This window comes from Petaurus breviceps, unplaced genomic scaffold (assembly GCF_028583685.1).
Source record: "Petaurus breviceps papuanus isolate PSGF00001 unplaced genomic scaffold, PetGlider_PUasm1.0 229, whole genome shotgun sequence".
Lineage (NCBI taxonomy): Eukaryota > Metazoa > Chordata > Mammalia > Diprotodontia > Petauridae > Petaurus > Petaurus breviceps.
Genome location: NW_027185903.1, coordinates 12,420,862 through 12,447,209, shown reverse-complemented (window position 1 = coordinate 12,447,209; position 26,348 = coordinate 12,420,862). Strand labels below are relative to the sequence as shown.

The following is a 26,348-nucleotide window of genomic DNA, read 5'->3' as shown; positions in this document are numbered from 1 at the left end:
AGAAGCTAATGGAGGCCGGTAAGACTTGCTTTAAGATAACCTAGGCGCAGATCCCCAGGTTTAGGGGGAAACTGGCCTATCCTTTCTTCCTGCCCTTGAACACACAAAGGCTGTTAATTACACAGACAGAGACTTTACACAGAAACACAAAGAATGAATTTAAGAGCCTGTTTCACTTGATCATTTTTTTTCCTTCCCTTTATATTTTGGTAATTCATTCCAGTTTTGTAATCTACTTCCCAAGGGACTATTAGCTGGCACTTCCTGACACTGCTCCAAATTTCTTTGGGGTTTGGACTGTGCTTTCCCCATTCTCATGGGAGAGGCCCTTCCTCTCCCTCTAGCAGGAGGTCACCTGCCTGCTTGCAGTCACCCAGCAGCGCTCTCAATAAGTCCTTTCCCTTGGAGCCTGCAGTCCTTCTCTCTAGACAAATTTGAGAGGCTTTTCCTCTCAGGTCTCCCTTGACCCAGCCAATGGGCTCCCAGACTCTTGAGGTTGGCTTGGTAATCTTACCTCCGGGTCACACCAGTGTAGTTCTCCTACTGCTGAGCTCGATCAACTCACCATCCACTGAGCTTTGGATCTGTCACTTTTACTTTTCCCCTTTCCCCTTCACTGACGTTCTCCACTTCGGGCACTTTGCTCAGCAGAGAGAAGAAACACCACCCTGCTTTGGAGACTACAGGAACAAAGTGTCCCATGGGCACCTGCCTCCAAATAGGGGTGGTGGTCATTCCCCACCAAGTCAGGTAATCCCGGACAGCTCCCAAATTGTATAGGGTGCGAAGACCCTAACCCAAATTGACTACTCAGAGACCTCAAAGTGAAGGTAGAAAGTTTTATTAGAATCTCACAAGAAGCGGGTGGTCCAGTCACTGGAATTATGCTCAGAGAGAGGAAGCCAGGATACAGAAGCAGAAACAGGGTTAAATAAGCATAAGACCACTTATCCCTCCCTTACGCGACTATCTATGCAAAGCTTTACTTAGGATTGGCTCTTGCGGTTACTTTTCCTAATATGGTACATGGGGTGATGGTGGGCTGACTAGAAGTAAAGTAAAGATGAAAACAGCTTATGCAGGAGGATATCTTAAGTTTCATGTGATTTCTAGGAAAACAAAACTTAGACCTAAGGCTTCTAATACTCTAGTGAACAGTCTGAGAAGCCACACACCAAATCCCATACACTTCTCTAGCTTATTGTACAGAGAAAACTGAGGTAAACAGGGGTAAGTGACTTGTCCAGCCAGACTTGAACTCAGAAATATGAGTCTTCCTGACCGTAGGCATTCTATCTACTGTGCCTCCTAGTGAAGAGGTTACCCCCTAAGAGGGTTAGGGTTGCTCTGGAGACCCCAAAATACCAACACACCAGGTTCTGCCAAATGAATTTTACTCCTCTCAGCCAAAGAAAAGTAAAGTTTATTAAAAGTTCACTTATATTGGAGAGAGTAAGTCTGCGGCACTCTCACATACATGGAGACAAGATGGGGTCTTATATACAGAAGGTTGTGGGAAGAATCTAGGGGTGGTCTAGAGGAGGAGTTTGGGGAGGGTCAATGAGTGATTAAGGGTGAGAAGTCACTGGAGGCCACCTAGAGACTACAAACAATGGTGGGTTAGGCCAGTTCAAGGGTGGAGATAGGGTGGAAAGTCTAGTAAGTCTAGTAACAGAGGGTGGGAAGTCTAGTAACAGACTTGCCTCTTGTAAATGCCTCATCAAATGAGATGATTTAATCAGAGTTCAAGGGCCTTGTACCTCAAGGACTCAAGGAGAGCTAGAGGGGGCTCCCAGAGCCTATACCTCATCACTAGCTACTCCTGTACCACCTCACTGCCCCTTCTTAAATCTAGATTTTAGACAGTTAAAAAAAATATCCCATAAATCAAGCTCTGATTTGTTGTATTTGATGATTTCTGGATTTCAAATGTTCAAACTAAAAATTTTAACCACTGTCTCAAAACACAATGTGTTAGCTGGCTTTAGGACACACCTTGGAACTCTCTCTTCTATAAACTCAAAAGTATTCAATTGTCATTTGATCATATACTGCCATTAAACATTTCTTATACAGCTCTTTTACAAAGATTCCTAACACTATCGTTTAATAGTTTTAAGCAGCATTAGAACTTTTGGGACACCCTAGATTTTAATTTTCCTTGTGTATATTCTGTCTTCCCAAATAGACTGTAAGCACCTTAAAGAAGAAAGACTGTTTTATTTATTTTTGCACCCAACATAGGATCCAGATCAATGCCTTATATATGATCTTTGCTTAATCTTTATTGAATAAATAAAGAGGCAAGCTCACATAGAAGAAGGAATACAGCTAGAATCTATAGATGGAGAACCTAGTCCTTGGTCTTAATTGTGTGATTGTGACCAAGTTGGTTGACTTCTCTGCACCTCCACTTCATCATTTCTCTAATGATATGGTTGTGTTTGATCTCTAAGGCCCAGATATAATGAGCTCTGGCTATGTTTTTGAATAAATGAAAATATCCTTCCCTTCTGTGCTTCATGATCTGGACCAGTGTACTAGAGTCTTCCACCTCTCAGGCTAAATGTTACCTAAATCTACATCTTTCAGGGACACTGGAGTGTAAGAAAAAGCAGTTCCCTGAATGATGCCCTGAAAAATTTCATTTACCTCAAGCAGGTAGATATTTCCTAATCTAATCAAAGTTACTCTCAGCCTGACTGGCTTTCCATAGAATCATGAGAAGCAGTATCTTTTTTTTTTCTCCTCTAGATTACAGAGGATGGTGTTAGGGAATTCATCATTCTTGAAGAAATGATGAGGGAGGGTCATTTCATTCATTCACAGTGCCTGACATATAATAGATGCTAATTAAATGCTTCTTGAATGAACCAGTAAATGATTTCATTCATTCAACAACATTTATTGAGTCCTCAAAATATGCAAAAGGACCAGCTAAGTGCTTTGGGAAATGAGATGTTTTATAAGATATGATCCTAAGTCCTCAGAGAAATTCTCATATTTGTTGAAGAGAAGTGCAAAACCTATATGTTTATGCTTCCCTTCCCCCTATTAATTCAATGCTTAATATTTTAGGGTTCTGGGATTTTAATAAGTATGGCCATTTGCTCCACCAATCACAATCCCTCTAACCTTAGTAGATGATATCCAGTAAGCATTTATTAAATACCAAGTAGGTGCTAAGAGTACTAAGCACTGGGGCTACCAAGTCTAATAGTCTAATAGTGTGCAAACAACTATATATAAACAAGACATATACAGGATAAATTGGAGATGATCAACAAAGAGAATGAGTCAGGAAAGCTCATAAAAGTTTTTTTTTTTAACTGCTACTTGAACGAAGCTAGGAAAGTCAGAAAGCAGAGATGAGGAGGGAAAGTATTCTAGGCATGGAAACAGTAATTCTGGAGACTATAGATAGAGTATCTTGTTCAAAGAACAACCCAAGGAGCAGCCAGGAGGCCAGTGTCACTGGATCACAGAGTATGGGGGAGAGGGGGAGGTAGAATAAGGTGTGAGAAGACTAGAAAGATGGGGGTGAGGGGGAGTTGCATGTTAGGAAGGAATTTGAATGCTGTAGCAGCAAGCACCCTAGTATACCTAGGATGGCTGCTAGCACAGGTTCTTAGATCTGCTTTTCTAAAGGAAAGCAACTCAAAATGGGTTAACAATCTTACTTTAATCAATCAAACATATATCATTTACCTAGTTGAGGGAGAAAGTCAACACCCTGAACGTCAGAAAATACAAGCTGAAGTTGAAACAGAAAATAACAGTTCAGCACACAGGGCTTCCAGCTGTCTGACCATTACATCCATACCTAGTTAGTCACCAGAGAGGGAAGCACCAACATCTGGGTTTTCAAAGCTGGTGGGGCTCAATGGCTGCCCAGAGTCTCGTCTGTTCAAATCACACAACTCTTCCCAAAGTGAGCCCCAAAGAAAAACCTCACATCAGGGTATATATAGCCTTCTCCTGGGTCAGAGACCATCACAACCCTTGTGACCCACTGCCCAATCACAAAGTAAAAACTTTTGTGCATTCCTGAAAAACAAACCTCCTGCCACAGGCTCCATGTGACCACATTCAGCCTATTAGGGGGCAGAGTATATTTTCAAATCATGGAAGGTCCTCAGATTCACCCAAGCCTATCAAGGGGCCAAGGGGCAGGGAAGATCTTTAGATTCCCATTACAAATGCCAAACAGGATTTTACATTTGATAATAGAGATGGTCGGGTTTATTGAATAGGGAGGGAGAAGTGACCTGGCCAGACCTACACTTTAGGAAGATCACTTTGAGTGGAGGTTGGACTGGAGTGGGGAAATACCTGAGACATGGTTCTGGTAGATTTGCTATGGATGAAAATTCTAAGTCCCTGTGGACCATCTGCCGATGAACATCTCTGACCTTGAGCAGGATTCTCCTTGAACAAAAATATACCATACACGCCCCAAGTCTTTACAGTTTGGTGAGACCTATGCCTTTGAGAAGGTGCCCCAGGTCACCTTTGTGACTACAGGAGGATGTTAACAGAGGTTTAGTCCTGCCACTAACTAGCTCCATTTCATTTGGGAAGCTTAGACTTGTCACATAAATACTGTGGCCTTCACTGCCTGAAGGCCAGGTGTGTGAGAGTCCACCCTTCCCCCAGGGTCCTCCAGTACTCTTAGAGGAATTGAGAGAGGACAGCAGTCTCTGTCAGTGGCTCTGGACTCCTACCCATGGCATTCCTCCCTAAGTATAGAGTCCCTCCTCTTATTTATTTTATACATTAAGAAACATTATTCTGATATGAGGTCCATAGGCTTCACTATGTCAAAATGCACACTGAAAGATTAAGAACCCCTGGTCTAAACCTACCCCCTCAGTTTATAGAACTGCCTTTATTGCTGAATGGGACTCACACCCACTCTAGCCCAGTGACTAATGAGAGACTGGTCCTGAGTCAGGGAGAGGTAAACATCTCCTAATCCACATACACAGCCTCCTTACCTGCCCCAGGATTTGAACCATGATGAATCAGAGGCAACAGCTCCCGAGCTTTGCATCTTAATCCTGTCCTGAATTCTAACAGCCCTGCATTTGTTTTTACCTCTTCTGTCTACAACTCAAGGCCCTTGTTAGCACCTATGGTTGCCTTGGCAGGATCATCCAAAACAATAGTACTGGCTAGAATATATGTTTTCTCATTCATGCCACTGAATAAAATTTTTTTGGAGCACCTACTACACAGCAAAAGAGTCTGGGGGATACAAAAAAGTATCTGACAAGAGGCTTTTGATCTAGGGAGGGAGATAAGGCAGCAGCAACTCATGGAAAGTTCAAGAATAAAGCAGGATGATATTGGAGAGTATTACAAGGCAATCCATGATTCTTAAACACCAGGTGATTACTAGTAACAGAGAAGATGTACACCAGGATTTCAGAGAAGTGAGATTACTAGGGACTGAAGTGGTCTGAGGAGGCTTTGTGGCACATGGGGGAACTGAGTTGCTTCTTATAGCGTGGATGGAATTTGGATGAGGAAGGGGAGGTGTCAACACTGTAAGTCACTATTCTGTACCTCCATTTCTCCTTATGTAAAATGAGAGAGATCAACACATACACATACATGCACAGTCAGAGAGAGAGGGAAAGAGAAATTGGTGCAGATCTACTCCGTTCTAGAAAAATGCTTATTGATTAAAAAAAAAAAAAAGGATAACCCTGGAACACTTTTAGCCTCCTTACCCCCCACCCCAGCTTTATTTTGGTTCACAGTTTGTCCAGTTTGAAAGCAGGCACATTCCACCTCTCCCCTGCTGTTTTCTCTATTCTTACAGAGGTATGGAAATATAAAATACTCAAGAAACTTGCTGCCTGTAAGCAGGATTCTTGTAAATCCAAGCCCTCAGCAGCCGACAAGAGTAGAGTAGACAAGCAAAGCAGAGAGGCTGGGTGAAACATAGAGACGTTGGCCAGCTGTCTCTCCTACAAGCACCGAGCATGGGGTGCTTGATGACTAACGGGGGAACAGTAATTATCTTGAGGAAGTCACAGCCTTCATTCAAAGGCCAGTACACATATATATTTAATTGTCAGTCTTAGGGCAAGTTGAGTCCTGACCTTTTCAGTCTGTCTTGTCTCCAAATTCATATATAAGGTTGAATGAATATATTTCCTTTGATGTCAGTTTAAACAAAATTTCAGTGGATTTTGAAATGGAAATTACCTTCTAAACCTAAAAACTGAGTAATCAGAGAACCATCCCACAGATGTATCTTTCATAAATATGATGGAAATATAGGAGGGGGCAGGATTTAGTCTCCATCTGATACCAATTTCTGTAACAGGGAGGTATATAACCTTCTGAGGAAGATCAAAACTACAGGGAAATAAAGTAATTTGAATTGCTCTAGATTAGAATGTGACTGTTTTAGTAGAATGATGAGTAACCATATACTCTATACCCAAATCCCCAAACCAAAAACTGACTTTTGTTTACTTCTTAAAATTTGATAACTTCTGCTTTTTTTCAAATATGACCTTCATTTCCAAATATAACCTTCTCCTTTTCTCACTCCAGAGAGCTAACCCTTGTAGGAATTAAAAAAAAAAAAGATGAAAAAAGCAGTTCTGAAAACTTACTACCAATACATCAACTGAGTCTACCATTATATGTAATGTTCTAAAGCCATAGCCCCCACCTCTTTAAAGGAGGGAGGATGGTTAATTTTTTTTCATCCCTTATTAAGAGTCAGACTGGACTCTCACAGATAGTTTTCGGTTCTTTTTGTTGCTGGTCTTTGCATTTGTATTGTTAAAATCAGTGTACATTGTGTTCTCCTGGTTCTTACTTTTTGGTACATCAGTTCATGTAAATCTTCCCATGTTCCTTTGAATTCTTTATATTTCTTTACACTCACATGCCACACTTTGAGCAGGCATTTCCCAAAAGATGGGTCACTTTGTGGTTATTATTTCTATTTTCTTGGTGCTAATAAAATGCTGCTATTAATATTTTGATGTATATGGGACCACTGGATCTGGAGTCAGGAAGCCCTGAGTTCAAATTCTGCCTAGCTGTGCAAGCCTGGGCAAACTATTGAACTTGTGTCTGCCATAGTTTTCTTAACTGTAAAATAGAGTTAATGATAGCTCCTACATCCCAGGGCTGCTGTGAGGATAAAATGAGAAAGTACTTGTAAAGAGCCTTAAAAATCTTAAAGTGCTATGTTATTATTATATTATAAAGTGCTAGATATTATTATTTGGGATATATGTCTAGCAGAGGGATCTGTGGGTCAAAGAGTTTGGACAGTTTAATCACTTTCTAGGAATTATTCCAAATTGCTTTCCATTACTTGTTTAAATTCTTTTCTTTCCTGGTTGTCTGAGGTTCTAGCCCCTTTCTTGCCTTGCCAATGGAAGCTGCGTATCCATGATGACAAGCAGGGTCCTTGTGATATTATAAAGGTTGCTGATGAGGCAGGCATCATATTTGACTAGATAGGGCCTAACATAACTAAGCTGTGCCTTCCAGGTGTTTTATAGTATCTGGCTCCTATGGAAAGAGTTTTCTGGCTTTTCTATAATGAGTGTCTTCATAAATAGTAATCAGGGTGAATAAATGGGTCATAGCTGACCAAGTGTACAGGTTCACATATACTTTTTATTCTTCTTACCTCTTTGACCTAAAATGTTTATATTTTGGAATGGAAGACAGAGTCTTGGCAGATGTTTTCTGAGAAAAACTTTGTTCATAAACACAGACCATTATTTGTATCCTTACAATAACTATGTATCCCAACATAAGGAAACTACCTTTCTATACAGAGTAACTTTAATATTGACTTTTTTTTTCTAGAGGTAGCTAAGTCATACAATAGATAGAAATCTGGGCCTGGAGTCAGGAAGGCTTGAGTTCAAATCTAACCTCAGACACATACTAGTTGTGTGACTCTGGGTAAGTCACTTAACATTCACCTACTTTAGTTTCCTCAACTGTAAAATAAGAATAATAATAGAACCTACATCTCACATAGTGTTATTCAGTCATTTTTCAGTTGTGTCTGACTCTTTATGACCCCATTTGGAGTTTTCTTGGCAAAAATACTGGAGTAGCTTGCCATTTCCTTTTCCAGCTCATTTTTGCAGATGAGGAAACTAAGGCAAACCAGTTTAAGTGACTTGCCCGGTCACATATCTCACATAGTAGGCACTTAATAGTTTTTACTTCCTTTTTTTCCTTCCTATTGAATGGCCAGCAGCAAAATATTGAATACAGAAGAGAAGTGAAGAATGTATAGCATTGTCTGGAAAATCCAGTCCAGGGTCTCTTCCTCTGCCTGGCCTCTGTCTCTGTACACTTCAATACTTCATTACGTCCTCTGTATCATTGATGTTACCAGCTCTCTGTGCAATCTATAATCCATTCCTGCCTCTTTCTTTAGGACAGTTCTTGCTCATAGGTTCTCCACTAGGAATATGTCCTGTGTACTGGTGGCCTTCTAATCAATCTTTATGTTATTTTGCGGACATCAGAGCAGCATTCAGTCTGGTCCATCGGTTATCCTGAACTCTTGCTACATGACCACCCTGCCTCATTTTCTCATCAGTCATATCCTGGATGGCTTCACTTAGTTCACTGATGACATATAGGTGATTGCTGAAAAAACGTTTGCACATCACACAGCACTGCCTCTATCACATCTCAGAATATTTAGTACAGGGTCTTCTCCATGACACCCATTTTTACTCAAAAGAAAGGAACTTAGCTTTCTACCCTCATACAGAAGACCTTTTGCCTGAAATCTTCATATCATTGAGAAAAGAATAATAGCCTTTTTTGTTTGTTTGGAGGAGATTGCTTGAATTAATGGGATATTTACCCTAAATCTTTACCTTGGGCTAGTTACTTATTCTCAGTGAGCCTCAGTTTCCTCATCCATAAAATCGGAAGGTTGAACTAAATGGTTTCTGAGGGTCCTTCCAGCTCTTGGTCTATACTAAATGATCCTAAAATTTACAATCCATTCCCTTTGTATATTTTATAATTTGCTTTTTGGAGGGGGGACGGTAGGACAATTGGGGCTAAGTGACTTGCCCAAGGTCACACAGCTAGTTTTTGTGTTGTGTCTGAGTCCGGATTTGAACTCAGGTCCTCCTGACTCCAGGGCTGATGCTCTATTCACTGTGCCACCTAGACATCCCCACTTTGTATATTTTAGTACAGACCTGCACAATATATGACCTGTGGTTGGCTTGAAGCCCCCAAAGGATTTCAGGAAGCCTGTGAAAAATGTCACGTGACCTGCGGCAACCAACAGTTGCCAGTCTGGCTGTAGTCTCACCTATCTGAAACCGAAGGCATCTAGTTCATTTTAATTTTAGCCCATACCTACTGCCAAGTTGTGCAGGTCTGCTTTAGTACAATGCTTAGCAAACAATAGGTGCTTAAAGTTTTTATTAATTAATTAATCCTCTATCACAAAATGAAATGCCAAATAACATGCTAAGAAACTCTCTGAATATATTTCTGTATTGTGCAAATTAGTGTAATTTCACTTATATATTAAAACATTTTCATTTTTATGGATATATACACATATATCCATATATGTATATATCAGCAAATTTTTATGAATTTTAATGTTTCTGCCTTTCTGCTTTTATATATCCAGAAAAGAATTGTGACCCCTTTGGGAAGTTTTCTTGGCAAAGATACTGTATTGGTTTGTCATTTCCTTTTCCAACTCATTTTAGAGATAAGGAGACTGAAGCAAACAGGGTTAAATGACTTGCCCAGGGTCATGCAGCTAGTAAGTGTCTAAGGCTACATTTGAACTCAGGAAGAGGAATCTTCCTGTCTCCAGGCCCAGTACTCTATCCAATCCTATACCTATTATATATATATATATAATGTGTGTATGTGTATGTATATCTATACACACATCTTTTGAATATTAATAGACACATAAAAACAATCTAAGATTGACTTCTTTTCATTATAACTCCAGGTTTCTAGATTAGATTTTTGGGCCTTTGCAATAAAACCTTTTCTTGGTGACCCCAAAGGTATCTCCTTGGCAAAAGCAAGAATGATTTGTTAGGCTTAGTAGAAATTAATTTTAAAAGACTTTTAAAGAAATTGAGAGAGAAAAATTTTTACTTCTTTCACAGTTCCCCCCAAGTCATAAAGGCCTGTCTTTTTTTCTTTTTCAACAGGCAAAAACCATAATATTGTAATGAAAATGCTCAATTCTGTTGGGTAAATTTCCAGACCAAAATCAAATCGTAAAAATGTATCCATTTTTTTTTTGGCCCTGATAACCTGATCATTTTTCTCCACTGTGTGTGGGGGCCAGAAGGGGGGGTTTGGGGAAATAAACCGAAGCCCTGGCACAAATAGTGACATTTTTCATCCAGTTGTTCTTATTATCATTAGTCAGTGTTGTGGTGGAAAATGCACCAAAGCAGCAGTAAAATGTCCTGGGCAGTTGGCCCAGTTCTTCCTTATTCATGGTATGACTTGACTGAGGTTATTTCATCTTTCTAGGCCTCAGTTTCTCCATCTGTTAAAAAAAAGAGGTTTAGAGGAGACATTGATGATTTCCAAAGTTTCTATAAGCTCTAATATTCTATGAGTTTAAGTCATATTTACTGCTTAAATACTCATTTGTTCCTCCCTCTGTACTCACCCCTGTACACAAAGCAGCTCAAATAGACATGGGTTCTGATCCATAGGAAGTCAAAAAAAAGGAACTCTTCCAGAAAGAATCATTTTCTTCTCAGGGATGCTCATCCGTCTTTCCTGTTTTTAGTTTTACTTTACTTGTAGCACTGAGATAACTTGCCTTAAATACTAACTGATTTGTTGTAGGGACTCCAAATAATGTCATGTTAGCCTTTTGCTGGTTCTGTTCAAAGTCAGTGAGTTTTCATGATTTGTCTCCACTTGCAGTACTTCAGTGTTATAAAGGTACAGGCTTGTGCTAAAGCCAAGGAAGTAATTCATTCATGTTTCTGATAAATTTTGATCCAATTCCATTTCTTTCTTCTTTGCCTTAAGATACTACATTCCAAGACATTCTACCTTCTCTTTCAGAGAGGTAGAAAGCTTTTAAAAAAAATCTTTTTTTTTTTTCCAATTAACAAGCATTTGTTTTCTTTCTTCCCAATGTGTGTAGGGAAGCAAAACCAAACCCTTGTAACAAATATGTATAATCAAGTAAAACAGATTCCCATATTGGTCATGTCTAAAAATGTGTCTCATTCTGCATATTTAGTTCAACACTTCTATGGTAGGATGTCGATAGCATTCTTCATTGGTCCTCTGACATCTGATTTTGAGCTTCAAAACAAATCTTAGTAAAGCCAAAAATATTTTCTTAGAAAAGTTCATCATTAATTTGACAGTTGTTGACCTTTGTGAATCTTGGTTTACTTTGTGTAAGTCAACTTATATTCTCACCCTCCTCTTCCTTTAAAGGATAAGGCTCTCTGTCTATAAGGTCCAAAACAGAGTCAACTCGGAATTTTTATCTGTATTGATGGTATATGTTAATGGAGTTGAATCACATTAGTCCCAGTGAGTTAAGCTATCAGAGAATAGTACTGGAAAGGAAGAGGGAGATGACCAGCTAATTTTTTTTTCCAGTAAAGGGACCAGTGCAAACACCATGACCAGAGGGGATCAGAGTGGGACAACCCAAGGAGAATGTAGAGATTGTATGTAGGTGGAGAACCTGGTAAAGGTAAAGAGGAAAGCAATACCATGAGTTGTGGAGATCTGCAAGCAAACTTTTCCTGTTTCTCAATTTTACTCTAGTGCAGCAGTTCTCATGACCCCTGTAGACTCTCAAAAATTATTGAGAACCCCAAAGAGTTTTGTTTATGTGAGTTAAATCTATCAATATTTACTATATTCAAAATTTAAATGATTAACATATTAGTTCATTTGAATGACAAGTCAATTATATGTTAATATAAATACTATATTTTTAATTTTAAAAACTGTTTTAAAAAACAAAAAAATCAATGAGAAGATTTTACACGTTTTTATTTTACATATTTTTGCAAATCTCTTAGCTATCTGGCTTAATAGAAAGGAATCGGATTCTCATATTTGCTTCTTCATTCCATCTGTTGCTTTGGTTAAAGTATATGAAGAAAATTCAGCATTTCATAGATATATAGTTGGAAAAAGGAAGAATATTTTCATACGTAATTGACATCTTAATATTTTTATGAAAATAGTTTTGACCTCCTAAACCCCATGCCAGAGTCTTGGGGGGCTCCAGTGGTACATGGATTACCTCAAGAAATTCTGGCTTAGCCAGTTCTCCCTGCACATGCATTAAAAACAAATGGGTGTTCAAAATGAGAAGTTCAGGGGCAGCTAGGTGGCACAGTGAATAGAGCACTGGCCTTGGAGTCAGGAGGACCTGAGTTCAAATCTGACCTCAGACACTTAACACAAAAAACTAGCGGTGTGACCTTGGGCAAGGTCACAATGCCCTACCTTCCCCTCCTCCAAAAAGCAAAAAACAAAAAACAAAACAAAAAATGAAAATGGGAAGTTCTTTTTAACATTTTTAGTAATGATCTGGATAAAAGGAGAGGTGGCATATCACTAATGTGGTCTTGTACTACAAAAGAGGATTATAGCTTCCAGGAATTGGAAGGGGATAGTCCTACAGTTTCTCTGATCTTGTCAGACTTTACCTGGAGCATTGTGTTCAGTTCTGGGTGTCCTTGCTTAAGAAGGATGCTGATGAGTTAGAGGCCGACCAGGATGCTAGGGAGTACTGCGTCCATATCATAGGATGTTCAGTTGAAGAAACTGAGAATGTTTAGATGGGAAGAAGGCTCAGAAGGGAATGTGTTAGCTGTCTTCAAACATTTGAATGATTGTCATGTGGAGAAAGGAGTAGATTAGTTTTGTTTAGCCCAGAGGGCAAAACTAGGAGTAATGGATAGAAGTTGAAAAGAGACTAATTTAGGCTTAGTGTCAGGAAATAGAAATTGTAACAAATGGATCTATCCAAAAGAAGAATGGTTAAATAAGCAAATAAATTATTAAGTGCCTACTATGGTGGGATATGTGACTGTGCAAGTCACTTAAACCTCTTTCCCTTAGTTTCCTCATCTGTAAAAATGAGCTGGAGAAGGAAACAGCAAACCATTCCAGTATCTTTGCCAAGAAAACCCCAAATGGGGTCATGAAGAGGTAGACATGATTGAAAATGACTGAACAACACTATGTGAGATGAAGGTTCTATTATTATTCTCATTTTACAGTTGAAGAAACTAAAGTAGGCAAATGTTAAGTGACTTACCCAGAGTTATACGACTACTAAGTGTCTGAGGTTAGATTTGAACTCAAGTCTTCCTGGCTTGAGATATAGTAGGTTTCCCTTCTTTGGAGATCTTCAAGCAGAAGCTGAAGGACCATTTTTAAGGGATGTTAAAGACAGGGTTCTTTTTGTCCCAATAACCACCAAGGTCCCTTTAAACTTTCAAATTCTATGAATTAGTAATTCTTTGTAGTCTAAGCACACAATTATTTTCAATTTGGTAAGAGGCACCAATATGCATTAGCTTCACTTTTAACTTTTCAACACATCTTGCCCAAGAACCAAAGAATTATTTTTTAACATTAAAATTGAATTTGAGTTCATTTCTGACTTAAGCCTGATTATTTTAAAATAGTTGTCTATCCCTCCAGGTTCACTCTGCACATGGTTTCAAGAGTATAGATATTATCAGATGTCTTTAAAAAAATCAATGGGTTTTATTTCCTAGAAGGATATTCTTCCTTCAAGGTTTTAGATCTTATTGATTTCCAAGGATCCTTCCTTGTGTAGAAGGGGGAATTGTGGGAAGAGAATAATGTTAAATTAGTTTATGTGGAAACACCCAAAGAATTAGTACTGGTAATCGTTGCCTACCAACAAAGGAGGTATAAATTTTTTAAAATGAGGTATTTCAAAACAAAGTGGAGGGGACAGGAGAGCGGGGGTAACATGTGGAATTCATAATGGTCTTGAAAACTCCTCAAATAATACTGTGTAGGTGACTGCTTATGAAAGGATGGACCATGTATGTATCTCAGTAATAATGATGATAGCTCACATTTACATAGGTCTTTAAAGTACTTTACTTTTGTTACTTCATTTGAACCTTGCAAGAACACTATGGGGTAGGTGTTATTATTATCCCCATTTTACAGATTAAGAAACTGAGGATGATAGAGGCTTGATGACTCATTCAGGGTCACACAGCTGGTGTCTGAGGCAGAATTTAAACTGAGGTCAGTAGTATGACTGTGATGTACTGATCTTTTACACTTCAATCAGAAGAATTTCTCCATAATTTTCAGTCCCTTCTTGATGTGAAATTGATCTCTACGTAACACATCAGGAAGAAATTTTTTTAAAGTGATCTTGTTTAAGTGGAAATCAATAAAAATAAGCATTAGTGAGTTTTTTTCCCCTGCCTCATGTTGAAAATGAATATATGGAATACCCTTAGGAAGGGAAGAATAAATAATACCCTGTTTCTAAATGCTGGCATCTAACTGCATTGTCCCTTGTCATCTTTTTAGGATCTCATGATTCCTTCAGTTTCTACATTGATGAAGCTTCTCCAGTAGGACCTGAGCAACCAGAAACTGTCCAGAATTTTGTCTCTGTATTTGGAACTGTGGCCAAAAAGCTCATGAGGAAATGGTTAGCAACTCAGACGATGAACTTCACTGGTCAGCTGGGGGCTGGGATCCGGTACTTTGACCTCCGGATTTCCACCAAGCCCAGGGACCCTGACAATGAACTTTACTTTGCTCATGGTCTGTTCAGTGCCAAAGTGAATGAAGGCCTGGAAGAGATTAATGCTTTCCTCACAGATCACCACAGGGAGGTGGTCTTCTTGGACTTCAACCACTTCTACGGAATGCAGAAATATCACCACGAAAAACTCGTCCAAATGCTGAAAGACATCTTTGGGAATAAAATGTGCCCAGCGATTTTTGCCCATGAAGTGAGTCTGAAGTATCTGTGGGAGAAAGATTACCAAATCTTGGTCTTTTATCACAGCCCAGTGGCTCTTGAGGTGCCCTTTCTCTGGCCTGGGCAGATGATGCCAGCTCCCTGGGCCAACACAACAGACCCTGAAAAACTGATCCAGTTTCTCCAGGCATCCATTACTGAGAGAAGGAAGAAGGGTTCTTTTTTTATATCTCAGGTGGTGCTGACCCCCAAAGCTAGTACTGTGGTCAAGGGGGTGGCCAGTGGTCTCAGAGAAACAATCACAGAAAGGTAAGAATCTTTTAGAAGTATGGTCTGACATTTCCCCCTTTCTAAGATGTGTCACTCGTATTAATGTATGTAGGGCAGACTTACAAGCAGGTAGACTAGGGCTTACTTAAGTGCTTAAGGAGACTGAAACCTTCCCACCCCCTCCACCAATGTCTACGTCACCATCCATGTCACAACATCTAAAATTTCCATATTACTTTTGTTAAGAGGTTGAAAGCTACTATAAAAATGCAAATATTTTCTGGAATATAATTGATAAATTGATAATTAATAAATTTATAAATCAGGAATATAAGTGATAAATTAAGAAGGTAACATGAAAATACTTGTTACAAATATATCTAAATGTAAAAAAAAAATCAATACCAGGCATTAATGTTTAAGCTTAAATTATTTGGCTGAATTAACTAGTAATTTCACACAGTCACAGTTCTGATGATCATGGATCATTTCCTTTATCACCCTCCTTTCTGTCTCTCAACTAATTTCTCCTCAACCTATAATCATTCTAGCAGGTCGAGATTTCTAAAAAGGGTAGAATGGCTGCTAGAGATCACTTTTCTTTTTTAAATTAAACTAATTTGGGGGGGGGGGTTATATTTTAAGTTCTGAACTGTCTCCCTCACCACCCCACACTAGAGAAGGCCACCATTTGAAACAGATATATACCAGATGTTTTTTTTTCCTTTGAAGGTAGATAGCATCTTCCTTCATAAATCCTTTGTGGTTGATCTATTTATGATAATCATAATAAGTCATTCCCAGTTATTCTTCAAACAATATTGTTGTTACTGTATACAACGTTCCCTTGGCTCTTCTCATTTCACTCTTCATTATTTCATGCAAGTTTTTTTTTTGCTTTTTGGAGGGGGGGAAGGCAGGGCAATTGGGGCTAAGTGACTTGCCCAAGGTCATATGGCTAGTAAGTGGTAAGTATCTGAGGATTTGAACTCAGGTCCTCCTGACTCCAGGGCTGGTGCTGTATTCACTGTGCCACCTTCCCACCCCAATGCAAGTCTTTCTCTGTTTTTCTACCATTTCTTATAGCATAGTAGTATTCCACCACAATTATATGCCACAACTTGTTTAGCCATTCCCCAATGGATGGGCATCTTCTCAGTTTCTAGTTCATTGCCACTACAAAGAGAGGTGTTATAAATATTTTAGAACATAGAGGTTCTTTTCCTTTTCTCCAGATTAGTTTGGGACACAGGACAAATAATGGTATTGCTGGGTCAAAGGGTTCACAGTTTTATAATTCTTTGGGCATAATTCCAAATTGCTCTTAAAAATGGTTGAATCACTTCACAATTCCATCAACAATGTATTAGTGTCCTGGGTTCAGGGGGCAGAGGGCTCACTTTTCTAGGGGCAACCCTGATGGGTAACTAATCCTACCATACTTCAAATTCACAAGCCCCTAATCATATCTTTCCAATTTACAAACCAGCCAACATTACTTCTCAAAAAATTTTTAAAAAATAAACAGAAGGCAAAGCAAAAACTAGAATTATGTAACATTCCACCTATAAATCTGGGTTGCCCTCTCACACCAATGCACAAAGACCATAAGGTAGAGTGGGTTAAAACTTAAGTCACTGAGGTTTATGTGGTACATGTGTGAAGAACACAGGAAGCTACAACTCACAACTTAGAAACTTTGAGCATTGATCCCCTTTTTCTTTCCCAGAAACTGTCCTTTCAAATTTCACCAATAGGTATAGTTTTTATATTGGATGAATGACTCAGTGTCTAAGTGGGTTGTTCATAGGGCATGTTACCTCAAAGGCATGGTTCAATAGGCAGATAGCTCCACTGTTGGCTCCTCTTCTATACTGGACTCTTCCTACGCTGAAATGGATTTACTCCCACTACTACAATTCTGCATTTCTAATTTCAGAATTAGCTGATACTTTCAGCAGAGATGGTACAATACTGTTTTTGAAAGTCAGTTTAGGATAGGATTCGGTTTAGGATTGGCAGAAATCTTTCCAGTCACGCTCTTCCTGCTGACTATGAGGTGCCCCTCTACATCCTTGACAATAGGAGATAATGTGGAAAAATATTTTCTTTCTTCTTCTTTTCTACCCCCTAACAGTAGGTAGAACTTCTTTACTTTTCCTCTTCTCCACTCTTCCGAAAGTAAGTGGCAACGAAGATAAAGACAGACAGCCTTTCTTTTACCATCAGATTCTTCCTACCAAAAAGTGATACGGCAAAGATCTATGGTCTTGATTTCACAAATCCTTGAGGTCTCTTCTCTGACTCTTTCCCTTCTTATTCTGCCTGGTTCAGAAATCAGTCCCCATCTTGGGAAACAATACTCCAGCTTAGAATGAGTAACCAAAATCTGATCTCCAACAGCTGAAGTAGAATCAGTCTAAGTACATTCGTCCAATGATCTTAAAGCAATTCAGATATTCAGAGTTCCATGATTATTACCTCAAAGTTTCCCAAATTTTCATATTCTAATTAGATGCTGAAACACCTAAGACTGAATCAGACTTTTACTTGTACTGACTCCAAAGTTCTCCAACCTGTCACATGTAAATGAAAAACTGAAATACTACACTAAGGCAGGCTTTTGCCTTGAGTAAATAATTACTTCATAACTGTTGCTTTCTCAGTGTAAATCTCAATTTATTTTTTTTTTCATTTGCTCCCTTTAAATAATCAAAATCATCATGAAAGAATATCCGCTCACAATCATTAACACCTTCCCTCAAATTAGTCAATTGAAATAGTTAATCACAGTAACACCTAACACAATGCTTTACACATAGGAGATTTCTGATAAACACTTTTTGATTGACTGACTAGAGAATATCACAGGTAAGTTGATTAGTGGAAAAGGAAATGAGAAAAACCAGGGTGTGTGGGGTGAGGGAGGAGCCAATTGAATACACACTGTTTTTGCATTGCAATATTGTTTAAAGCCTACCTTAGTGAAATAACTATAGAAAAGGGGTTTTTGGTCAATCAGTTGACAAGTATTTATTAAGTACCTACTATGTGCCAGTCACTAAAGATTCAAAGACAAACGTGAAACCATTCTGACACTCAAAAATCTCATATTCTATTAGATAAAAGGCAGGATGCAAGACTTACTTGCTGGTACAAAAATGTTTCTCCTTTATCATAAGACACTGTCCGTGAAGGATCTTTCCAAATTTTAGAGTACATTTGCAACCCAAACCAAATTTCTGGTAACCAATTCCCTTTGCCTTCCCCCCTCTATTCTGCATTTCTCACTCTTCTGTATTCTATATTTCTAGGATAGAAAATGAAAGTCTCATTCTTTTTTTACTTCTTTGCTTAAAATGGGGTAGAGAAGTAAAAAGAATGAGATTTTCTTTTTCTCACCAATAATCAAGTGTGTGGAGAATATTAGAATTGTCCTTTTTGTTGTTTTTTATGGTATAGCTGCTCATTTATAAAATGGGGGAAGGTAAAGGGGAAGAGCTAAGTGGTACAGTGGGCAGTGAATAGAGTGTAGATCCTGGAGTCAGAAAGACTCATCTTCCTCGGTTCAAATCTGACCTCAGATACTTACTAGCTGTATGATCCTAGGCAAGTCACTTTACCTTATTTGCCTCAGTTTTCTCATCTTTAAAATGAGCTGGAGGGGCAGCTAGGTGGCACAGTGAATAGAGCACTGGCCCTGAAGTCAGGAGGACCTGAGTTCAAATCCAGCCTCAGACACTTAATACTTACTAGCCTTGTGACCTTGGGCAAGTCGCTTAACCCCAACTGCCCTCCAAAAAGCTAAAATAAAATATAATAAAATGAGCTGGAGAAGGAAATGGAAAAATTACTCCACTATCTTTGCTAAGAGAACCTCATTTTGGGGTCAGTAAGAATCAGGCATGACTGAAAAACAACTGAAAAAATGTGTGTATGTATACACACACATATATAATCTATCATGCAATGCGATATATACATATAAGTATATTTAAACATATAATACACAGATAGATAGATAAATAGATAGATAGATAGATAGATAGATAGATAGATAGATAGATAGATAGATAGATAGATAGATAGATGCATATAGAATAGGGAGAGTTAAGAGTTTCTCCATACTTTATGATAACTAATATTTGGGTTAACAAAACCTTGAACACATGCATTCAGAATAAGTGTTTGGAGACTTGGGCAAATCCTCAGGGAAACTAAATCCAGCTTAGATCTAGGTGCTATAGCTTTCAGTCTGACTGCTAGAGCCAAACATTGAAGTTGTGTGTGTTCTGTCCCCACCACTGGTGTCCAAAAAAAAATCCAGTGACAACAAAAACACCCACAGATTTGTTTCTTAAAAACCCATTTTAATTTATTTTAAAAATGCCATTCTCTGCACCTACACCCCCACAGACTTTACACTTCCCCAAAAATTATGCAGCTTGAATCAAGTCCATTGCTAAGATGCAGAAGCTTATTAAATTATAAGTACTTCCCACTTCAAAAGTCTATCCAGATTTCCTATAAGTTTTTTTTTAAGAATCAGGGCTTTTTATGGCAAAATGTTTGCAGATCTAGCTCAGGTTCTTTCTGTACACAGTGCCAAACACTCCAGATAGCTGGAAAGATCCAAATAAATGGCTGGATTTTTCATTTGGTTATTTGCTGACATGTAGTCATTTTGCAATGATTTTTCAATATGCCTCCCTGCTGCCTGTTTCTCTCCAGTATAAAAACAGATTCTAATATTCAGAGCTAGAAGGAGATTCAGGTCATCTAGTTCAACCCCTTTGTTTGACAGATGAAGGAACTTAATTCTAGGGAAGCAACAGTCTAAGTCTAGGGAAGCCTGGCATAACCAGAGTAGGTCCCCACTTCCAGTGTGATTTGAGAATCACATGTCCCATAACATGTCTCAATTTCTTTCATCACATACTACAATATCTGAAACACACATCATTTAAACAAATATTTAAATATGTACTGTGTCTGATGTTCAACCTTCATAGAACGTAGTCTGATAGGTGATAATAAAAAACACAAATAGTTATAAAACATTTTTACATGAAAAACTCATTAAATGTAAAATAATTAGTTTTAAAGGGACACATAATCAAGGAAGACTGTGAAAGAGGTGGCATTTGTGTTAGACTTTAAAGGCTCGACATTGTAGGCTTAGTGAACAGCATGAGCTGAGGCAAGGAACCAGGAAAGTACAGGCTATGATCAGACAATAGTGAATAGTCCATTTTGTTAAAAGTGCAGAGTAGCTGGAGGGGAAAAGCATGAAATTAGTTTGGGAAAATATAATCTTATTTGGCAGCTGGATGGCTCAGGTATAGAGTCATTGGGGCTGGAGTTGGGAAGACCTGAGTTTAAATCTGGCCTCAGACACTTATTAGCTATGTGTGACCCTGGACAAGTCATTTAATTTCTTTCAGCCTGAGCTTTTTTGACTCTAAAATGAGGATAATGATAGCACCTGTCTATCAGGATTCTTCTGAGGATCAAATGAGATAATATTTTGTAAACTTCTTACTGCCACACTGCACATAGAATGTGGTTAGTAGGTATTTGCTTCCTTCCCTTTTCCCTATCCCCTTACCAGAATGGCAAGGACATAAGTACCAAGCAAAAGAAGATGAATTTTAGTCAGTTGGTGTGTAGTATAAAAGAGTTCAGTCTGAATCTGAGATTAGAAAAGGTCTTTATTCTTTCTCATGAGAAAGGGCCCTCTGCCCCCGTTGCTCAGATGGCATCTGCCAGGGAGAGAACAACAGGTAGGAGCAAGCCCATGGTTATATGACCTTCTAGTGCAGAAACCAAACCCCCTAACTGGCCTTCACTCTCATTGGCAGGGAGGCCAGCCCACAACCTAAGCGCGGGATGGGACACAGAAACATGTGGGTGTCCATTGCAAGGCCAGGAAAGCAGTTTTATCCTTATTTGGCATATCTTGTGCTGAGGTGGCACTGGGGAGGGTTTACATTGTTCTAAGTTCCAGATTCCTATAAAGTCAGGTGACTTCTAAACTTAGGCCTATTGGATGCTGAAGCCACTGTAAATTTGATTTTTCAGAATGGGGAAACTTCACTGCAAATTATCCCTCACAGTTGGCAATGCACAGTCATGGGGATTTTTGAGAGAAGTGACATGATTAGACCTACATATGAATTGTAAAAATGATAATCACACCTTTATTAAAAGGTCATTGCTGAAATACACATGAATTGCTTGAGACAGGAATGGAAACTTAAATTGTTTCTCTTTTCTCTATAATCTATCAGTCCTCTTTAAAATATCACCTACAGTTAGTCTATCATACTAGCTAGTTAGAGAGGAGCAAGCCCAGGTAGGACGCTCATAGAATTCCTAGGAAACCAGAGAACAGTATGCTACCTCCAGACTCCAAGAAGTTTCCTCTGGTAACTCTAGAAGGACCACCAGGGCTTTTCCTTTGGGTACTGACATCTAGAGGTTGTAGAATGACTGTTTCCTGGCCCATGCTCCTTGTGCCCTGAGGCTCTTCTGCCGACCCATGCCACTACCCTCATATATCCCTTACAACTTAGCTCCTCTCCCTTGGTCAGTCTTCCTCAGAGACCCACGCTGTCTTCCTGACACTTGCCTCCTCCTACCTTCTCTGCCTCTTCCTGGGGCTTGAGCTTTGGGGAGCAGCCCTTACTCCTCGCCTATATTTGTCCCAGGTGCCAAAATTCCTACTTATTGCTCTGGCAAAAGGTTCAAGCAAAGGAGAATAGGAGAGACACACTCCAGGTTCTTCACAGTTTTGCCTAGTTACAGTGGCCTTGGGATGCTGGGAGGCTAGAACTGTGTAAGCACAACTTCCCCAGGGCATCATCAGAACAAAGCTCCTAATGATTCACAGCTGGAGTTGTCTCTTCATAATGACTCCAGCTTGATGCCGCTGGGTGCTTTTGAGTAGCTGGAGGCATGGGCCATTATATTTTACAGAGAGGTTTCTAATCCATGTAGCTCTCCCTATTAGCATCAACTAAACAGGGTTATTGTTCTTCTCAGGCCTGGAGCTGATCAACACCTACCCAGGAAAACCACTGCCATCTGCTGCTAGATTATCTTGAGCAGGCAGCTGTTAGTCCTGTCAGCCCCCTGGAGAGTTGATCAGCCAATAGAACAACCACGCTATTGGGCTATGCGGTAGCCCAGAAAAGACTTTTATTCAGGGTTAGAAAGTTGGGGTGGAGGGAAACTAGCTTTGAGTACTGTATGAGTGGAAGACACTATTAAAGAATCTTCATAGACAGTGTTGCCTATGGTCCCCTCCATCATCTACTCTGCTAATGGGTTATATATACCCCCTTGGGGGCTTATGCAGCTCAGAGAACCTGGAAGCTGACCATTAGGTAAATTCATCACCCTATCAAGTATGCAGGTGAGAGAAAAGACATCTAATCCTGTGGAGTCACTTCCACAGATTTATAACCACATGGTTTTTCTCTTTTCTGAGAGCTTTTGGGCTCATAGGAATTCATAGAAATGAAAAGAAACTTCCTAAGATTATTAAACACATTTTCTTTTTTCGTTTAGGGATTTTTAAAATATTTTTTCCCATTACATGTGAAAACAATTTTTAACATTTTTAAAAAAATTGAGGGGCGACTAGGTGGTGCAGTGAATAGAGCACTGGACCTGGAGTCAGGAGGACCTGAGTTCAAATTTGACCTCAGACACTTAACACTAGCCATGTGACCTTGGGCAAGTCACTTAACCCCAATTGCCCTGCCCTCCAAAAAAAAAAAAGCAAAAAAAAATTTTTTTCAGTTCCAAGTTCTCTCCCTTTCTTCCTTTTCTCTCCTCTCATTGAGAAGGCAAGCAATTTTATATAAGTTATACATGTTCAGTCATGCAAAATATATTTCCATATTAGTCATATTGTGAAAGAAAACAGACAAAAAAAAACAAGAAAAATAAAGTTAAAAAAGTATGTTTTGATCTGCATTCAGACTCTAACCCATTTTCTAGTCAGGTAGGACTGTACCCCCAGCAGCCACAGACCACAAAGCAATAACTACTCTAGGTTTAAACATCTCAAAAGAGAGATTTGAAAATTTCCAATTCCAGTATCATGCAGTGCTCCTTGAAGTCTAAACTAATTCTTCCTTGTCACATCTAAAGTTGCTTTCTCTTCTGTCTTTCATGAAGACAGAATAGCTGCACAGTCTTCTTTAAGCAACGATGCTTCTTCAGTGGCCTCTCCATTGTCAAGGTCACTCCCCATTGTGCAGAACATGCAGCCAGTGAAAAAGGAGGATTTTAGTTGCTTTTTGCTCTTTAAGCCTGGGAAGCTAAGCACCTGAGATCAAAGGTCTTAATATTCTTTAGATTCTGTGTCTCCACCAAAAACAATCTACATGAAGACACCAAACCTAGAATCTGCCTAGGACTGATACTGAGTGATAATACAGAAGATTTTGCAACCTCACCCCCAGCTTTGAGAGACCGAGTACTCTCAGCTTTGGCCATGCTAGGATGGGGCTATCAGTTGCTCTGAACTCCCAGCCCAGCATCGCTAGAGCCAGTCTATGTGTACTTCCTTCTACCTTGACCTAGTGTGTGTGTGTGTGTGTGTGTGTGTGTGTGTGTGTGTGTGTGTGTGTGCGTGCATGCATGCATACGTATTATATCACTCCTGGAGACCCTTGAAAGCAGAGATCCTGTCTCCTTCATTTCTACATTCCCAGGTGTTGTTGAATGAATGAATGAACACTCATCCTTTACTTAAAAAAAACTTCTGAGCCAGAAATAACTGAAACAGGAGTACAGGTAAGACCCCACCCTAACTAACTCCATTCAACGGATGCGGTATGATGATCTCCTCTTTTGCCATTATTTTTCAGTGTGGAAAGAGTCAGGGATGGAGACTTGGGGGAACCTGAGTAGATACTTAATGTTTATTGACTTTACAGTTGAAAATGTAAGTTACCTTCCTTAGCATTTCCTTATTCCTCTAAATCTACAGTTAGTTACAATCACTTCTTTGGCAAAATGTAGTTATTCTGAGAGGGAAAAGTAAGCAATTTAAATGAAAAAGCGTTGCTTTTCTTTGCTTTTCTGCAAAAAAAAAAGACTTGGGAAGTGGAAGTAGTTGGACTTCACATTTTTTTCTTGAGCAATTATCATTAAAAGTGATTAAGTGTTTAAGCCTTTATCTGCAGCCACAGAAAAATTGGGAAATAAAGGGGAAAGGCTAAACTTAGGTAAAGCAGTGGTCTTAGAATTATTTTTTTCCCAAGACAAAATTTCAAAGTAAAATTTCAGCATTAAACTATGTTGGACATTGGATTTGACTTATTTTCTCCTCTTTAGTCTGGCCTCTTTTCTTCTTTGCTGAGTGTCTGGAAGTGATTGACAGGTGTGGAGAATCCCATGGTAGGGTGTTAGGGTGTTTAGGGGAAAATGACACTGGGTAAGGAATAGAATGGGCTGGAATCTGGAGACCCGGGGTCTAGGTCAGGCTTTAAAGCTGATTTGCTCTTTCAATTCAATTAAAAACATTTTTTAAGTACCTATTTATACAGGATACTCTAATAGGCACTGGGGCATAAAAAAAAAGCAAAACATCAAATGAAACAACTCTTGTCCTCACATAGCTTACTTTTCTATAGACTTGGAGAGTTGAAGGGATATATACCAGTGAGTAATCACAAAGTAGATACTAAGTAATGCAAAGTAAATTCAAGAGAGAAAGGGCTAATAACTTGGGAGATCAGGAAAAGCCATGTAGGAAGTGGTATTTAAGTTGTGTCTTCAGTGTGAAGCTATGAAGAGAGAGAGACACAGAGAGACAGACAGACAGACAGAGACAGAGAGAGACAGAGAGAGAGACAGACAGAGACAGAGAGACAGAGACAGAGACACAGAAAGAGAGAGTTCCAGGTATGAGCAACTACTTTTGCGAGGGCACAGAGGCAGAACGAGGACTCTTATCCCAGGAGCAGCTTGGGTCTGGGTTGACTGCAGTGGAGACAGGTAAAGGGTGGGAGTGTAGCATGGAATATAGTATGAAATAAGTCTGGAATGGTAATCCAGAGTCAGAGTATGAATGCTGGACTTTGGAATCAAGGAAGACCCAGGTTCAAATCTCACCTCTGTTACTTATTAGTTGTGACCCTGGGTGGGTAACTTAACTTCTCTAGCCTCGTTTTCCTCATTTATAAAATGATGATGTTGGGCTCAATGTCTTCTAAGGTTCTTTCTAACTCTAAATCTTTGATCTGATGAACTTATGTGAAGGACTTTAAATACCAGTCTGAATGAAGATTTTGTATTTTATCCTAGAGGCAAATAGTGAGCCATATAAGATTCTTGATTGGGGGGAGGGGAGGCACACTTCAGAGTTTTCATAGTCACCTCTCCTATGCTCAGGATATCAGTTTGGCAGTTTTTAGGGAGATGAGTTAGAAAAGGAACTTGGATTGTAGTTTCCTCATTTATAGAATGAGGAGGTTGAAAGATCTCTGAGAAGAGGATAAGAGTTCTTTAGTAAAGGGAAACAAAACTTTTAAATATGGCAGACTCTTAATCACTCAGCTCTTAGCCTTGGGGTCCCTCAGACCACTTCCTAAACCACTGTTCAACTGAATAGGTTATTTGTCCATTGAAAAATGTTTTTGTTATAATTATTTGATATGTGCCCCAAATAATTTTGAGATAAATATTTGAGTTCACTCTGTGTAAATATAGTTTTATATTGATAGGCCAGAGAAGATACTGTCCTGGAATACCAAAGACAGCTTCCTGAAGGTCTTAAAGAATGGTATAGGATCAGAGATTTAGAGATGGAAAGGACCTTAGTGGCCACTGAGTTTAAGTACTTTTTTTATAGATGAGGAAACTGAGGCACAGTGAGGTTAACCAATTAGTCCAAAGTCATACAGGGTGAAAGTGGTAGAAGTAGAATCTGAATAGAGAGCATCTCAAAACACAGCCCTCTTTCCTCTGAGCCACTAAGTCTCCACCTATTATGAACTTGAATGAGATTGTTTAGATCTAGTCCCATATGAAGGTAGGAAGGGTGGGTTAGTTGACCTCTCTGTGGTCG

At 39.2% G+C, this 26,348-nt stretch overlaps 1 protein-coding gene across 1 annotated transcript in view; it reads left to right on the top strand.

Annotated features, from left to right (window-relative positions):
• The window catches only part of PLCXD3 (phosphatidylinositol specific phospholipase C X domain containing 3), a 259,314-nt gene that overhangs the window by 160,949 nt on the left and 72,017 nt on the right, over positions 1-26,348 (top strand). The window contains exon 2 of the mRNA XM_069096228.1: positions 14,593-15,301. Coding sequence (XP_068952329.1) covers positions 14,593-15,301 — 709 coding nt within the window. The remainder of the gene's footprint in view (positions 1-14,592; positions 15,302-26,348) is intronic.